Source organism: Bufo gargarizans, chromosome 4 (genome assembly GCF_014858855.1).
Source record: "Bufo gargarizans isolate SCDJY-AF-19 chromosome 4, ASM1485885v1, whole genome shotgun sequence".
NCBI lineage: Eukaryota > Metazoa > Chordata > Amphibia > Anura > Bufonidae > Bufo > Bufo gargarizans.
In genome coordinates, this window is record NC_058083.1 from 423,936,030 (window position 1) to 423,954,798 (window position 18,769).

The 18,769-nt window shown below is 43.0% G+C and overlaps 1 protein-coding gene across 1 annotated transcript in view; it reads right to left on the bottom strand.

Annotated features, from left to right (window-relative positions):
• Window positions 1-18,769, bottom strand: part of LYST (lysosomal trafficking regulator) — a 556,878-nt gene that overhangs the window by 75,224 nt on the left and 462,885 nt on the right. Inside the window, 1 exon segment of the mRNA XM_044290763.1 lies at window positions 4,726-4,792. Coding sequence (XP_044146698.1) covers window positions 4,726-4,792 — 67 coding nt within the window.

An 18,769-nucleotide genomic window follows, 5' to 3' on the forward strand; every position in this document is an offset into this window, starting at 1 on the left:
ATTGGCAGATTTGCCATTTTAATTCATTTTTTTCCTGTAACACAGCAAGGGTTAACAGCCAAACAATGCTCAATGTTTATTACCCTGATTCTGTACTTTACAGAAGCACCCCATCTGTGATTGCAAACTGCTGTATGGGCACACGGCAGGGTGCAGAAGAGGAGGAATATATGATTTTTAGTATAACACTTTTTGTAATGTAAGGTGAGCAGTTTTTTTTATGTTTTATAGCGTTCAGGTGACTGGGTGGATCATGTAATATTTTTATAAAGCAGGTTGTTATGGACGTGGCGATACGCAATATGTTTTTTGTTTCGGTGTTAGATAAAAATAAAAAATAAAAATCATGTTTTTGTGTCTCCATATTCTGAAAGCCATGTTTTTATTATTTTTTGGGCGATTGTCTAAAGTAGGGGCTCATTTTTTGCAGGATGAAACGACGGTTTGATTGGTACTATTTTGGGGTACATATGACTATTTGATCATTTTGATTACACTTTTTGTAAATGGGCTTTTTCTCACTTAAAACTTTATTTTTTTTATTATAAAAAACTATTTATTTATTTTAAATTTGTGGCCTACTCTGGGACTTCAACTTCTGGGGTCTGATCCCTTCTGTATGCATTATAATACATCCTATGTCACTAGGGATACTATAGGGGGCATTATTATTTTTACAGCATATTTTGGGGAGTACAGCAAGCTAAGTATTGGGGTAGCAGCAGGATGACAATGATGGGGCACCATGCTGGGGAGGAATTCCATGCTGATGGAAATTTGAGGACTCTAATGGCTCTTTCACACGAGCGGATGTCTTGCGTGTAATCTGCTGCGTGAAAGAGTGTGAAGCCCTGCTCTGGACAGCAGAGACACGGATAATTAACATGATTGATTGTGTTTGTCTGTGTGTCACCGTTCACATATTGCAGTATAGGGACTGTCGTCCAGTAGTGGGTACAGTGCCTAGGGTGATCGTGCAAGTAGATAGGGACTAGTGGAGCTAGGCAGTTTAGGGCTGCACTATCCCTGTTTGCGTGTGACAGTAGTCATTATCCTGACACCCTGTATGCTAGCCAATATTGAATCATACAATGCACTACAAAGTTTAACAAGGGCCTGGAATGAATACAGGATAACAAATGCTAATATACTTCATAATGTTACAAATAATAGACCCAAAATTTAGCCCAGGATATATTAAAAAGGAAAAAAGACTAAATAGCTGAGAGCTATATGAATCATGTTTGTGACCTGGTACATAAAAACTAAACTTTAAAATAGTAAAATAAAATATATATAAAAATACATTTCTGTCTGTCTGTCTGCAGACTGGACTGCAAACGACTGGACTGCACCAAATTTGTCACATAGGTATATCAGGTGTCCAGAAAGGTTTTAGGCCGGGTCTCAGCTCTCTCAGCTGCCTTTCACACAGTCACATGACCCTTATTATATTAAGGGGACTAGGTGCTGTGGAGGTCTTATATTAAGGGGGCGTGGCACAGTGGGGAAGTCACTTTTAGAGGGGAGGGAGGCCTGTGGGGGGGGGGGGGGTCAATGTTAAGGAGGCGGGCCGCTGTTGAGGTCACTGTTCAGGGGGCGGAATACTGTGGATGTAACTGTTAAGGGGGCAGGCCATGTGGGGGTCACTGGTAAGGGGTAGATCGCTGTGGAGGGTCACTGTAAAGATTGCGGTGTGGAGGTCAGTGTTAAGGGGCGGGGTACTGTGGAGGTTTATGTTAAGGGGGTGGGGTGCTGTAGAGGTCACTGTTAATGGGGGGACTCAGTGAAGGTCACTGCTAAGGGGGCAGGGCATTGAAGAGGTCACTTTTAAAGGCAGGCCGCTGTGTAGGTCAGTGTAAAGGGGGCAAGGCACTGTGGAGGTCACAGTTAAGGGGGAGAGGTTTTATGGAGGTCACTGTTAAGGGGACATGGTGCTGTGGAAGTCACTGTTAAAGGGGTGGGCTGTTGGGAACGTCAAAGGTAAGGGGATGGGCTGCTGTTGAGGCCAATGTTAAGGAGCAGGGTGTTGTGGAGGGTCACTGTTCGAAGGGACAGTCCGCTATTGAGAGTGGGGGTGGGGGGCTGTGGAGATGACAGTTAATAGGGTGGGTCACAGTGGGGGTCACTGGTAAAGGGGTGGATTGCTGTGGAGGTCACTATTAAGGGCGTGGGATGCTGTGGAGGTCACTGTTATGGGGAAGACTGTGGATATCTTTTAACATCACACACAAACATTAAATGAAATTATCGAAATGTACTGTACCAGTGCGAAGCCAGATCATCCTGAGTGCTAATACATAGCGGCATTTGTTTCCCAGCGTTTCTTTGTTTATATACAGATTGCCTTGGCTTCTGTCAGTTAAATAATCTACACTGAAACTTAATATTAAAGTGAAATATTCAGAAGTAGCATTCCTTCAGCACGTATGTTTATCTATATGAATTATACACTGCCAGCCAAGTAAATTTTACTAACAATATATGTTCATATATCTGTAGGATACACCACTTCACATCCCAAGATACTAGTTGGTATATTGTCTAAGGTGACCATATACAGACGTGGACAAAATTGTTGGTACCCTTTGGTCAATGAAAGAAAAAGTCACAATGGTCACAGAAATAACTTTAATCTGACAAAAGTAATAATAAATTAAAATTCTATAAATGTTAACCAATGAAAGTCAGACATTGTTTTTCAACCATGCTTCAACAGAATTATGTAAAAAAATAAACTCATGAAACAGGCATGGACAAAAATGATGGTACCCCTAGAAAACACAGAACATAATGTGACCAAAGGGACATGTTAATTCAAGGTGTGTCCACTAATTAGCATCACAGGTGTCTACAACCTTGTAATCAGCCATTGGGCCTATATATATGGCTCCAGGTAATCACTGTGTTGTTTGGTGATATGGTGTGTACCACACTCGACATGGACCAGAGGAAGCAAAGGAAAGAGCTGTCTCAAGAGATCAGAAAGAAAATTATAGACAAGCATGTTAAAGGTAAAGGCTATAAGACCATCTCCAAGCAACTAGATGTTCCTGTGAGTACAGTTGCACATATTATTCATAAGTTTAAGATCCATGGGACTGTAGCCAACCTCCCTGGACGTGGCCGCAGGAGGAAAATTGATGACAAATCTAAGAGACGGATAATCCGAATGGTAACAAAAGAGCCTAGAAAGACTTCTAAAGAGATTCAAGGTGAACTTCATGCTCAAGGAACATCAGTGTCAGATCGCACCATCCGTCGTTGTTTGAGCCAAAGTGGACTACATGGGAGACGACCAAGGAGGACACCATTGTTGAAAACGAATCATAAAAAAGCAAGACTGGAATATGCCAAACTACATGTTGACAAGCCACAAAGCTTCTGGGAGAATGTCCTGTGGACAGATGAGACAAAAATCGAAGTTTTTGCCAAGGCACATCAGCTGTATGTTCACAGACGAAAAAATGAAGCATATCAAGAAAAGAACACTGTCCCTACTGTGAAACATGGAGGAGGCTCTGTTATGTTCTGGGGCTGCTTTGCTGCGTCTGGCACAGGGTGTCTTGAATCTGTGCAGGGTACAATGAAATCTCAAGACTATCAAGGAATTCTAGAGAGAAATGTACTAGCCAGTGTCAGAAAGCTTGGTCTCAGTCGCAGGTCATGGGTCTTGCAACAGGACAATGACCCAAAACACACCGCTAAAAACACCCAAGAATGGCTAAGAGGAAAAAATTGGACTATTCTAAAGTGGCCTTCTATGAGCCCTGACCTCAATCCTATTGAGCATCTTTGGAAGGAGCTGAAACATGCAGTCTGGAAAAGGCACCCTTCAAACCGGACACAACTGGAGCAGTTTGCTCATGAGGAGTGGGCCAAAATACCTGCTGAGAGGTGCAGATGTCTCATTGACAGTTACAGGAAGCGTTTGATTGCAGTGATTGCCTCAAAAGGTTGCGCAACAAAATATTAAGTTAGGGGTACCATCATTTTTGTCCATGCCTGTTTCATGAGTTTATTTTTTTACATAATTCTGTTGAAGCATGGTTGAAAAACAATGTCTGACTTTCATTGGTTAACATTTATAGAATTTTAATTTATTATTACTTTTGTCAGATTAAAGTTATTTCTGTGACCATTGTGACTTTTTCTTTCATTGACCAAAGGGTACCAACAATTTTGTCCACGTCTGTATGTCACCTTTAGACCACATTTTTTTGATGCCTGAGTGTCCTACCTACACTTGAAGAACTTACACATCTTATATGTTATGTTATATGTTAGTTGCGAAGCTGGACACGGAAAGTGAAAAGACTCTGTGTACACTGAAGCAGGCCATTATAGCTGGAGAGAAGGAGCAGTGAAGAGAGGGGAAGGGCCACATAATGACGCCGTAACTATAGCCTAACTGCATTGTCCATGGTACATCAGAGTTTTACTTTTGTAACACTTTTCTGTTGTGAAATGACTGCTGTCTATTTCTTACTATTGGTGTCTATGACACATTTAGCTGTACTTGTTTTAATTGAATAAAAGACTTACAATCTTATTTCTTATTTATTTTAATTTTGGGCCCCATCCTACCATACAGGTCAAAAAACTGCTAGAGCGCTTCTTTAAATATGACACTGGAAAGGGGGAATTGATATCAACTGCACACAAACCAATTTTTGACTGGAGATATGCCTAAATAATAGAAACGTTACAATTTGTACTACATACCTTGTAATTATCTATATATCGATCTTCTTTGTCTTTTGATTGAACAGCAATAGGTTTCACAAGATTCCTTAAGAAGAAAAAAAACTCATCATGAAGATGCCAAATAAGTGATGTATATACACTATAGATGCCACAGACTTTAAATAATTCTGGAATGCTTTTACTTATCCAGGTGATTTTGAAACTGTTCTTTTGGAACACCTTTGGGGTCATTTATCAAACTGGTGTAAAATAGAACTGGCTTAGTTGTCCATAGCAACCAAACAGATTCCACCTTTCATTTTCCAAAGGAGCTGTGAAAAATTTAAGGTGGAATCTGATTGATTGCTAAGGGCAACTAAGCCAGTTCTACTTTACACCATTTGGATAAATGACCCCAGTTGTACTTCATGTTAGTGGAAAATTTGGGATGATATGTTTTACTTTATTTAAAAAAAAATCTAAAATGTACAGAAAATGTGGAAAAAAAATCACATTTTCTAAATTCGAATTTCTCTGTTTTTAAGACACATCAAAATAGTTATTAACATTCCCAATAAGTCTACTTTATGTCGGCATTCTGTAAATGTAATTTTTTTTTTTGTAGAATGTTAGAATACTTTAGAAGAAGAATTTCAGACGCATTTTTTTTCCAGAGTAAATAAGAGTATTATTTACTGTAAACTAAGTAAATAATAAGAGCATCATTGTGCTGTGCTTCCTGGTTTTAGAAATATCCTACAGGTGGGCCCACATCTTTTGCCTGGATATACAACAGTGTAAAAGAGCAATATGTGCATTTGAGGGCCAAGGTGGTGATTTATGCAGCTTATTCTAACTGTAGGGGCTCTGGGTAAAATACATGGAATCCCTGAGAAGTGACCCTATTTTGGAAACTCAACCCCTCAAGGTATTAAAGGGTGGTGTAGTTTGATGCCACATGTATTTTGCAGGAATTAATGTGCAGAGGACTTTGCAAAATGAAAACTGCAATATTTCTACAGATATGCCCTTTCAGTTCCCAATATGCTGTGCCCAGTTGGTGCTATCCAAGACTCACTTCACACCAGTTACATTTTTTCAAAGTAAGTCCTCTTATTATTATGCCGTGTTGCCCGTTTTTTAGAAATAACCTACATGTGGCCCTAATATTTTGCTTGGATATATAACAGGGCTTAGGTGTAAAAAATTACTAGCTGCATTTGAGGGTCAATGTTGTGATTTCGGCTACTTTCACACTAGCGTTTCTATTTTCCGGTATTTAGATCCGTCATATGATCTCAATACTGGAGAAAAGCGCTCCCGTTTTGTCCCCATTCATTGTCAATGGGGACAAAACGTAACTGAACAGAAAGTAATACTCCAAAAAGCATTCTGTTGCATTTGGTTGCGTTCCCATACCGGAGAACAAACCGCAGCAAGCTGTGGTTTTCTTTCAGTCCTGGGATGTGGAACAAAACGGATCAGTCATGACCCACAATGCAAGACAATGGGGATGGATCAGTTTAACTCTGACACAATAGAAAACTGATCCGTTCCCCATTGACTTTCAGTGGAGTTCATGACGGAACCGTCTTGGCTATGTTAAAGATAATACGACCAGATCCATTCATAACAGATGCAGACTGTTGTATTATCGGTAACAGAAGCGTTTTTTTTTTTGCCGACCTCTGCCAGATTCTGCAAAAACGCACTGTAGAGGCTCTGGGGTGAAATAATAAATAGAATCCCTAAGTAGCGACCCCATTTTGGAAACTCCACCTATCAAAGTTTGACGCCATAGATATTTTAATGGAATTAATGCACAGGGACTGTGCAAAATGAAATATGCTATTTTTTGCACATATGCCCTTTTAGTGCCCAATATGATGCATCCAGCTGGTGCAATCCAAGACTCACATCACACTTAGTATGGAAATGCCATAATGTTTTACACAAATATGGTATTTCAGTCCCCAATATTCTGTTCCCAGCTTGTGCCATCAGACACACCACACCCCTTGAATTGTTAGGTGGCTTCTACTGGGTACAGAAAATGCCATACATGTGGATGTTACCTACTGTTTGGGTACGCTGCAGGGTTCAGAAGGGAAAGAACATTTTTGGGCTTTTGCAGCATAGATTTTTTTATGAATTGGTTTACAGGTGCCATGCTGCTTTCGATCAGCCTCTGGGGTACCAATACTAGGGTTTAGCAAATCAAGCTTCGGATAATAGATCTAAAGTTGATTTGTGAAAAAACTTCATTTGTAATGCTGTTTCCATCACAGTATTAAAATGTATGCACTTCGTGTAGGAAAACGTTGTCTCGGCCAAAGTTGCGCAAGACTTCGGTAAATGACTTCAGTATTTCTATCTTCATACCTAAAAACATTTAAAATAGAAATCCGAAGTTGGCTTTGTTACTGGCGAGTACCTTGGTACCGAAGCTGACTTCGAATTCCTATTTTAAAATGCTTTTAAACTCCGCAGATCGAAATACCAAAGTCATTTACCGAAGTCTCGCGCAACTTCAACCAAAACTAAAGTTTTCCTACACAGAGCACATACATTTTTATGCTGTACATGGAAACATCATTACAAAGTTTTTTAACGAATGGACTTTGGATCTATGATCCAAAGCCTTATTAGCTGAACCCTAACCAATACAGCTATTTTCTGACAACCATAGGTGTTTTTTTTTATTTTTCTATCAATGGAGCTCTGTGAAAGGCTAGTTTTTGTGGGATCAGTTGTCATTATTATTGGTACTATTTTACATATGACTTTTTGAGAAGCAGTATAAAGAAAAGGCAGCAATTCTACTAGTTTTTTGGTTTTGTTATTGCGGCGTACACCGTGTGAGACATGACATTAATGAAGTTATCCCCGAAAAGTATAGGTAATCATTGTCACATTGGCAGGGGATCCGAGTCCTGGCACCTGTTTAAAAAATCTGTATTGCTAATGAGTGCTCCGATGAGCACTGTGGCCTCTCAGCAGCTTACCAAGAACAGCACCGGACACTGTATAACAGCTGTGTTTAGTATTGCAGCTCAGCCCCATTGACTTGAATGGGGTTAAGCTGAAAACTGAAACTAGGCCACGTGACTGATGTGCGGTGACGTCACTCGCCTGGGTAGAGGTTGAGGGGCTCACGGAGCGCCAGGCCTCTTCTAACAGCTAATTGGCAGGGGTCTTGGGTGTAGGACCCCACAGACCTGATAAACGATCCTAAGGATAGGTCATTGAGATCCAGAATATTCCTGGATAATCCATTAGATTTATTCTGCTGGTCATCTTTTCCTGGATAATCCATTAGATTTATTCTGCTGGTCAGTAAAATTATAGAGATAAACATTTCATATAGTTTCTTTTTAAGTTTTACTAACTTACACAATTAAATGATTTTTTTTTTGTCACCATTTTACAAAAGCCATTTTTTTATTTTTCTGGCAATTTTTTGTGTGATAAATTGATGTTTTAATTGGTTTCATTTTGGGGTACATGAGATTTTTTCATTGCTTGATATGCTTTTTGCAATCTGAGGTAATAAAAAAATGGCTGTACTGGCATGAGATCAAATCGCTTTGAGACCTTAAAGGCGGACTATTAATATACTTAGGGAGATAGATGCAAATGTCACCAGTTATGATACCTACTCCTTGGAACAAGGGTTGTGCTAGAATAAGAAGGGGCAATTTGGGAGGGGGAAAGGTGGAGAATTTTTAGGGCTTTCATTACAGAAAAAAGTGAAGTCTAGAGATAGTCATTGGAGGAAGACAAAAGGAGAGTAGTAGAAAGGGGTTGAGTTAAAGGGAGATCCTTTCAGTTAGGGAAAAGAAAAGGAAAATTGTTAATGTTCGTGTTTTTGTTGTTGCATTTGTTTGTAGATTCTGCGACCGAACATCTACTTCCCTGCTGTATGTATTTGATTACTAACTCAAAGGAATATAGAGCTAGAAAGGAAGTGCTCTTTAGAGACAACGTAAGGAGACATTATTGTATGTGGGTGGATTACATGCGTACACATGTCTTAATCTTTGCACCTAATAATGCGTATAGTCGCTTGGAACGTTAAGAGGCTCCGCTCTCCAGAGAGGAGGATGATGGTACTGTGCCATTTAAAAAGATTAAGGGCAGACGTGGCATTGTTGCAGGAAACTCACCTAGGGAAAGGAGAATGGAAATATATGAGTAAGCTCTGGGTGGGATCGGTGTATTGCTCACCAGCCCAGGGTAGATCTGCTGGAGTGATCACTTTAATTCACAAATCTTTGCCACATAAGGTTTTATCTGTAGCGCCAGATGATGAAGGCTGTATACTACACATGACCATTGACACCCCAAGCGGCCCACTAGAGGTGTTCAATGTCTATGGCCCGAATAGCAACAATAGAGATTTCTTTCTCAACTTAGAAACTCGAGTAGCCAGCAAGACGACTGGAGTAAAGTTGGTTGGAGGTGATTTCGTTTCACTCACATCCACAGACCTCATGGTCCAGGATTGATTATGTGCTAGTCCAAAGCCCCTTGTTGTTCAGAGTCGTTTCGGCAGAAATGGAAAATATAGTAATATCTGACCATGCTCCATTGCTGTTGACAATGGCAGAAACTCAAAGAAAAGGCAGTGATATACTATGGCGGTTCCCAACCTATCTAGCCAGGGATGAGAACTTTGCTTCACTCTTGAGAGGATGGTGGGGGGAATATGACGTGGACAATATGGGCCACAGAGATGATATCTGCCTGTTGTGGGATACTGCAAAGGCAGTCCTGAGGAGCAGAATCATATCTTATGTAACAGGAAGGAAAAAGGAAATGTGGAGTAGATATAAACAGACTAGTCAGAAGCTGGGTTGTGCATATGCCAATTACGTTAGATCCCCTACACCAACCCACCTTCAAGATTGGAAAGAGGCCCAAGAAGCCTTTAATCGATGGGCAACAGATAAAGAATGTTTTTATAGAAAAGAATGGGAGGCCACTCTATACAGATACAGCAATAAATCGTGAAGACTACTACCAAGTCTTGCTAAGGATCGGCCTCCAGTTACCCACATAGGGGCCTTAGCTGATGAAAAGGGAGACATAACCACTGATCCCCAAAATATAAATAGAATATTAGATGATTTCTATAAGAACCTATACACAGATACGATTGAAGCCATGCCACAAACTACAATACTAGACCAAATAATTCTCCCTAAGGTTACGTCTGAACAATAAGCTTTTCTGAATTCCCCAGTGAGGGAGGGGGAGGTCTTGGGAGCCATTGGGATACTGAAAACATGCAAGGCACCAGGCCCACATGGGTTAACGGGGGAGTTTTATAAAATCTTAAAAGAGCAAATAGGGAATACCTTAACTACGGTATTTAATTCTGCCTTGGGAGAGGGAGGTCTCCCGCAATCATCCTCATTGGCGTACATAAAAGTCCTGATCAAACCGGGCAAAAATGAGTTGCATCCAGGGTCCTATCGAGGATTTACGCAGGGAAGGGCAGCCGTAACAAATATCCGAACGGTTCTGCCAGTTTTAGATAGGGTTCAGTACTGGCGCCGCCAGAGGAAGACACCAGCTTTGATGACAATGGATGCGGAAAATGCCTTTGATAATGTCAGATGGAACTGGCTGGGGGCAGTGCTGGACAGAATGGGTTTTGAGGGTCCTTTCAGACAGCTGCTTAGCCATATTTACAGATGCCCCCAAGCAAGGATCCATTCAGGAGGATATTTGTCTCGGCCATTCGACCTACAAAAGGGTACTAAACAGGGGTGTCCCCCATCACTCTTGCTATTCAACTTAGCCCTAGAACCCTTATCCAGATATCTTCAGACCTCAGACCTCTACAGAGGCATTAAGGTGATAGATCAGGAAGTCAGATTGGCAATGTTTGAGGATGACGTCATTTTATTTCTGGATGACCCAACCACACACATTCCTAAAATATTCTCTGCACTAAAAGAATTTGGTACATACTCGGGGTATAAAGTAAACCTATCCAAATGCGAACTGTTGGATTTATGGGGCAGCTTGGGCAGTAGCAATTTACTGCACACATTTTATGGTATAGCACCCCCAAGTGACCATATTAAATACTGTCAGAGTGGTTCTTTTAGGCAGAGATTAATTAAATAAATCGGCCGAGAAATCACAGACAGATACAAATTATATGTCTGAAGAGATCTGGTTAGACCACCCCTAAGGTCTTTATTTTCTACACTTCTCATTATAGGAGTTACAAGATAATTCAGGATGGTTACAGTACTATGATTGGACAATACAAATTACATAATTCCACGTGATACATATTGGCAATAAGAACACTTATATAACTGGGTAATAAAGCAAACTGACAAACATCCCACTATTGGCTTGGACACATCCCAGCCATCTGGCTCATCAATATCCACATTTCTTGGAATTTCAAGAACACAGGATCACAAGACACATTAATCAAAATGTCATGCTTTGCCAGACTTCTCTATCCCCCTACAAACGATCCCAGTCCTGCAACACCACAAAGATGTTAATGCATTAAACTCACATTTAATTTCATTTATTTGGGCGGGACGGAGGCCTAGAATAGCTCTGGACAAACTTATGAGAACTAAAGCGGAGGGTGGAGTCAATTTCCCTAATGTGAGAGGATATAATCTAGCCTGTTTACTGCGTCACATTCTGGATTGGAAGAGGCACACTAGCCATTATTCCAATCTTCCGCTAGAAAGGCACATGAGGAATCCATGGGACTTGATGGCTCTAGCACATTCTCCATTTTCTAAGATCCCGCCAGAGATAAAATGCTCTATCCTTCTCAAAGATGCACTTATTACATGGAAAATAACGCATAAACTATATGACCTTTCTTATCAATGTAATAAACATCTTCCCTTGTGGGGCTTGCCAAAGTTCCAGGAGGGAAAATGGAGTTGCTTATTCAAAAATTGGAAAGAAAAGGGCATAAATAGAGTAGAGCACTTGATTCATGACAAGGAACATAGATGACTAACACTTGAAGAATTGTGTGACAAGCATAACCTCCAGTGCTCCCAACATTTCCCCTACCAGCAAATGATGCATTATTGTAGGACAAAGATATCTGATATTGCCAGGGAGACCCCCTCGTACGCTTTCAATACTCTCCTTAACTAAAATTCCAGACACTCTATATCAGATTTATATGCTTCGCTAAGAGCCAAGATACTCTCAGGGAACATCCACTCCATTTACAAGGGTTGGGCAAAGCAATTGGGTGAAAAGGAGGTGGGAGGAAAGATAGTTAGTGGATGGATGGATTTAAGAAAACACTATGTCTGAAAATTGGAGGGAAACTCAATTGAAAATCATGCATAGGGCAATATATGCATATGTTTTGCCACCATCCGCCTTGATGCCAAACAGACAAACGCAATGTCCAAAATGTTGCGAACCAAAATCTGATTTGTACCATGGGCTATGGAGTTGCAAATCGCTGAAAACCTCCTGGGACGATACTTACACCATAATTAAAAGGTCAAGCAATTATAAGGGTCCCCTTAATTGTAAAATAGTGTTGTTTCACTCTTGCGGATATAGTACAAATGCTACAACAGGCAATGCCTCACATCTACCCCCCCCCCCATAGCAAATATCATTCTCATGGCGTCAAAGAAATGCATACCGAGTAATTGGATACTTCCACAACTTCCGAATACTAACCAGGTAATACTAACCACAAAATATTATTATTATTAATATTGTGGATGGAACAACTGCTAGCAACCAAAGATAAAGAAAATCAGACAAAACGTTTTTTTTTTTTAATGTAAAATTTTTATTATATATTATTGTGAGGAAAGGGAGAGGGAACAGCTGGTAGATCCCTTTAGACTGACGGAGTGGTATTTGTTAGAAGACCTCAAAGGCACTTTAGGGAAATTAAAAAAGGGAATCTTTTGAGGTTTGGTATAAATCACCATTAGAGTATCAGCAAAGGGAATGTTCGGTCACATTTTGTTCTATGTATTTTATAGTAACAAACTCAAAACGGAAATATGAGCTTTAAAAAGATTTTAAGCTACTGTACAACTGCATGTTTCATACGATGCTTGCTTGTTATTCAGCTAATGCGATACTATTTATGTTACTACTGTTTACTGTGTTAAATGGTAAAACCAAATAAAATATGGCAGGAGGCCTCCACACGTCCCAAAGGGCAGAAAAACTGTAGCAGGTAAGAGTAGTTGTCTTTTTTATTTCTGGAGGTGGGATCAACCTTCTGTCAGTGACGTTAGAGAGAAGATGGATATTACTGATGTGAATGGAGCCGTTACATGGACTTTTCATTTATCAAATTACCACTAAATATTACTCACTATAAAGCCAGATCATAAAAACAGAGCATTGAGAGCACAAAATCTCATTTAACCCTTTCAAGGCAACACATTGCAGTCTGTGTGTCCAATAACATTTCTTCTGTAGTGTGATCCCATTTGCCCCCCCTTCCCCTTTGCTACTTTTAGGGACCAATTTTACCTCAATAAAACGTATCAGGTTTGGATTCCCTTATATGCATGCCACATATGCTTAGTAATTGGGGTATCTCTCTTACTCACAATGTCATTATGATCTCTCATGCGACAGAAAAGCTCATATTTGTTCTTAACTACATAGTCTAATTGGCAAGGACATTGTGCCAGATATACCAGTAGAGCTACAATGAAAAAAATCATGGATTTTAAATTCCTTGCCGTTGTGCTCATTGTACTACCAGCTTTTTTGTTTGTTATCCTTGCCATCAAAACTTTACATTACCCTCTATTATTGTTCAGTTTTTTTTTTTTTATCTATCGTTTACTTTTGCTGCTTACTTTTTCTACATAATTCCTGCTGGCTCTACCCTTATAGGGGAGAAAGTGTTGGAGCCAGAATTGTGATGACAGCTTGTTACAGCAAAAAAAAAAAAAAAAAAAATTATACAGTACAGACCAAACGTTTGAACACACCTTCTCATTCAAAGAGTTTTCTTTATTTTCATGACTATGGAAATTGTAGATTCACACTGAAGGCACCAAAACTATGAATTAACACATGTGGAATTATATACATAACAAAAAAGTGTGAAACAACTGAAAATATGTCAAATTCTAGGTTCTTTAAAGTAGCCACCTTGTGCTTTGATTACTGCTTTTCACACTCTTGGCATTCTCTTGATGAGCTTCAAGAGGTAGTCACCTGAAATGGTCTTCCAACAGTCTTGAAGGAGTTCCCAGAGATGCTTAGCACTTGCTAGCCCTTTTGCCTTCACTCTGCGGTCCAGCTCACCCCAAACCATCTCGATTGGGTTCAGGTCCGGTGACTGTGGAGGCCAGGTCATCTGGCACAGCATCCCATCACTCTCCTTCATGGTCAAATAGCCCTTACACAGCCTGGAGGTGTGTTTGGGGTCATTGTCCTGTTGAAAAATAAATGATGGTCCAACTAAACGCAAACCGGATGGAATAGCATGCCACTGCAAGATGCTGTGGTAGCCATGCTGGTTCAGTATGCCTTCAATTTTGAATAAATCCCCAATAGTGTCACCAGCAAAGCACCCCCACACCATCACACCTCCTCCTCCATGCTTCACGGTGGGAACCAGGCATGTAGAGTCCATCCGTTCACCTTTTCTGCGTCGCACAAAGACACGGTGGTTGGAACCAAAGATCTCAAATTTGGACTCATCAGACCAAAGCACAGATTTCCACTGGTCTAATGTCCATTCCTTGTGTTCTTTAGCTCAAACAAGTCTCTTCTGCTTGTTGCCTGTTCTTATCAGTGGTTTCCTAGCAGATATTCTACCATGAAGGCCTGATTCACACAGTCTCCTCTTAACAGTTGTTCTAGAGATGTGTCTGCTACTAGAACTCTGTGTGGCATTGACCTGGTCTCTAATCTGAGCTGCTGTTAACCTGCGATTTCTGAGGCTGGTGACTCGGATGGACTTATCCTCCGCAGCAGAGGTGACTCTTGGTCTTCCTTTCCTGGGGCGGTCCGCATGTGAGCCAGTTTCTTTGTAGCGCTTGATGGTTTTTTGTGACTGCACTTGGGGACACTTTCAAAGTTTTCCCACTTTTTTGGACTGACTGATCCTTATTTCTTAAAGTAATGATGGCCACTCGTTTTTCTTTACTTAGCTTCTTTTTTCTTGCCATAATACAAATTCTAACAGTCTATTTAGTAGGACTATCAGCTGTGTATCCACCTGACTTCTCCACAACGCAACTGATGGTCCCAACCCCATTTATAAGGCACGAAATCCCACTTATTAAACCATTTCAGTGAACTACCTCTGGAAGCTTAGTGAAAACCATTTCAGGTAACTACCTCTTGAAGCTCATCAAGAGAATGCCAAGAGTGTGCAAAGCAGTAATCAAAGCAAAAGGTGGCTACTTTGAAGAACCTAGAATATGACATATTTTCAGTTGTTTCATACTTTTTTGTTATGTATATAATTCCACATGTGTTAATTCATAGTTTTGATGCCTTCAGTGTGAATCTACAATTTTCATAGTCATGAAAATAAAGAAAACTCTTTGAATGAGAAGGTGTGTCCAAACTTTTGGTCTGTACTGTATATATATATATATATATATATATATTTGTGGTCAAGGCTCCGGGGGGAGTGTGGGAACGAAGGAGGAGACACCGGACGTGGTGGGACCTAACTGGCTAGTGGTGTGCCTTTAGCCATGTGACGCGGGTAGCCAAAAAAGGGGGCTAACCCGGGGAGTCTGAGTTGAGAGTGAGACTGGAGATGAGGGAGGGTCGGGTGGGACACTGCACGATGCCGACACCTGGGAGGAGAGCGTGGGGCCGGCTAAATACCCTACGCCCCTCCCACAAATGCAGGCTGGGAATCCAGCCTGCCATACTTGTGGTCAAGGCTCCGGGGGGAGTGTGGGAACGAAGGAGGAGACACCGGACGTGGTGGGACCTAACTGGCTAGTGGTGTGCCTTTAGCCATGTGACGCGGGTAGCCAAAAAAGCGGGCAAAACATGGATTTAGGCAGTTTATTGATTTGAGAATTTACAAGACCAGACTGGAGAAAGCTTTGGCGATCTCGACCCGTGGATGTGGGATGTAACGGGAGAAACATGAAGATTGCCATCGTCCCATCTTTCGTATGACGTGAGCGGGAACGCCATGTTTGGAAGCTGCGGATGCGGCCCCTATCCGGAAAGAGTGCCCGGAGATGGAGGCAGCATGGAACCCCAGACCTGAAACTATGGAACGAATGTGCCTGATGAACTGCGCGGATGTCAGTGAAAGCACGGGGAAAGGCAGTAAGGGGCTGTCGGGAGTTCTCTCGTGGAGAATGGAGAGTAGCTGATTGAACACTGACACTGGGCACCAAGGATTGGACGAATTGAAATACTCGATCTGAACCGGTGGACCGACTTGGGAGGTTTTGGAGGAAAGTAGAGAGAAGGTGAAGTGGTCTGAACTACGACGTAGCTGACTGATTGCTGGCCCTGGGTTCTGGGCTGAGGTGCAGCAGAATTCCCCAGGCCTGAGGAACCCATAGAAGCTGAGATAGAGGGCAGCTTTGAGAATCAGACTTCGGAAAGGGCCAAAAGGACTGCCATCTAGGGCGGCAGAAATTTTTTGGAATAAATCCCCTGTGACTGGTTGTCTGGAGGGAGTGGAAGGAGAAGAGAGCTTCTGGATGCCTCTCAAGGCCGCCTTGACCGCCTGGGAGGAAAAGAAAGAGGTATGACTGGGGTGACTAATCATGTGGTGGTGCTGGATGCCCGCTAGGTAAAGTCTGATGGTGTTGTGGGACAATCGGAGCTCTTTGTGGCAGTATGCCAGGAAGGCCAGGATGAAAGAGACTCTGTCCCTGTCCCCCCTGGGATGAAGGTGTGCGAACCGCCTGAAGGTGTTCCACCCCGTTAGATAGTTGCGGGCTGAATTGACCGAGAGTGACCTGCGGATGAGACCGTGGGCTGCGGAAATGTACTCCTCTAGTCCATGATCAGGGCTTCGCGCCCTGGTGGGTTGATCCCGACTCTCTGTGCTCCCGGCATGACCTGAAAAAACAAATTGAAATTTAAACGGGACAGAACATCGGCTGCGGTATTTTTCTTTCCCTCTATGTGCCTGCAGGTGACATGAAAATTGTTCTGGAGAGACAGCCAGGTGAGCTTACGGACCAGACGCATGACACCTTCGGTGAGCTGGACCTACCCCTGGCGAGGATGTCGACGACTGCCTGGTTGTCAGTCATGAAACACACCGGCCTGTTACTCCATGACTGCCCCCAGATGAGAGCGGCTGCGACTATGGGGTAGACCTCGAGCAGGGGAGAGGACCTGGCAGCCTCCTGGTCCGAAGAGACCTGCGTGGGCCAAGGACCCGCAAACCATTGGTCCCCGCAGATGGCCCCGAAACCGAGAGAAGCCGCAGCATCGGAGAAAACCAAGGGGGAGGCATCGTCCCACTGAGGAACGAAGAGGGAGATGCCATTCCAACTGGACAAGAATAGGGACCACATGGCCAGATCTGCCAACGCATCGCGTCCGAGGTAAATGAGGGCATGCTGATCAGAGGCTGTTGGGAGGAATCTGAGCAGGCCGGCGGTGAATGATCTGCCCTGTGGCATGATCCTGGCGGCAAAGTTGAAGGACCCCAACAGAGACTGGAGTTCCAACTTTGACACCGTGCGGGTACCCACAAGCCTGGCCACCGAGTCCTTTAGCCTGCTTAGTTTGTCCAGGGGAAGGCTGGCCTCCATTTTGACTGTGTCCAGGGTGATGCCCAGAAAGGTGATTACCCTGGAGGGGCCTTCCACCTTTGCTGGGGCCACTGGAACTTTCAGGCGATCGAACAGGCTGAGGAGGCTGTCCAGCCTATCCGGGGCATGCTCGGGCTGCTCGATGAGCAAGAAGTCGTCCAGATAGTGGATGACCCTCGGGCAGTGGACGTGATTGACCAGGACCCAGTGAAGTGCTTGGGCGAACTGGTCAAAGAGCCAAGGACTGCTCTTTGACCCGAACGTCAAGCGGGTGGCAAAATAATATTTTGCCCTCCATTTGATGCCGTAGAACTTCCACAGGTGGGGCAGGATAGGCAGCAACTTGAAGGCATCGGAGAATGTCCGCTTTTGACAACCAAGCTCCTGCCCCGACCTGTAAGATGAGCTCCACGGCCTCGTCCAGCGAAGAGTACTGCATGGAGAATTCGTCCGACGGGACCAGGGAATTTAGGCTGGGGATGCTGGACGCATGAGGAGCGGACAGGTCGTAGATCAATCTCTTTTTATTAGATGATTTTTTGGTCACCAAACCTATGGGGCTGACTCGGTACACAGGGAAAGGGGACTCAGCAAATGGACCGATCATGAAGCCCTTCTGTAACTCCGCCTCCAGCAGTTCATCCACCGCCCCGGGATCCGCAAGAGAAGAGAGAAGGTTGGGGCACTCATGAGTGGACTGTGGAAGGGTGACTAGCCCTGTATGGAACCCCTCCGCAAAACCCTGTTTGAGGAACAGGACAAAACTGGGGTCATGATGTTGCTGGAGGAGGGAGAGTAACAGGTCAATGTTGACCCCGCCTAGTCACGGGCGTTTGGCCGTGCGTTGGGAACAAGAGGACTGAGGGTGGGCCCTAAAACAAATGGAGCAGATGTGCAAGGCTTTGCACTTATCGAAACTGCAGAAACCCAGGTTGAAATTATTGCAGATCTGATTCTTCCCTAGAAAGGTGATGGGACGACCTAGTTTGTCCGTGGCGGGGTTGGGTTTCTGCGCTCCGGAGCTAAACATTGGCCTGGCAGGGGATGGGTTAGGGACATGGGGGCACCAGTCAGAAGAATGGAGAACTGACTGGCAACCGGCACAGGCAGGGGATTTCAGCCCGGCGAAATGCCTGCAAAAAATCTCCATGTCCAAAACCGCCCAGTTGGTGACATGCTGGTGCTGGAGGAACGCTGCTGCCGCTTTTGCGGAGAAGGACCGGTGATACTCATAAAATGCGGAACCGCCATATTTGTATCCCAACTCGGTGACCTTGTACATGTATATGTCCAGTTCCTCCCTGCGGTGGGGATGAATGGAACAC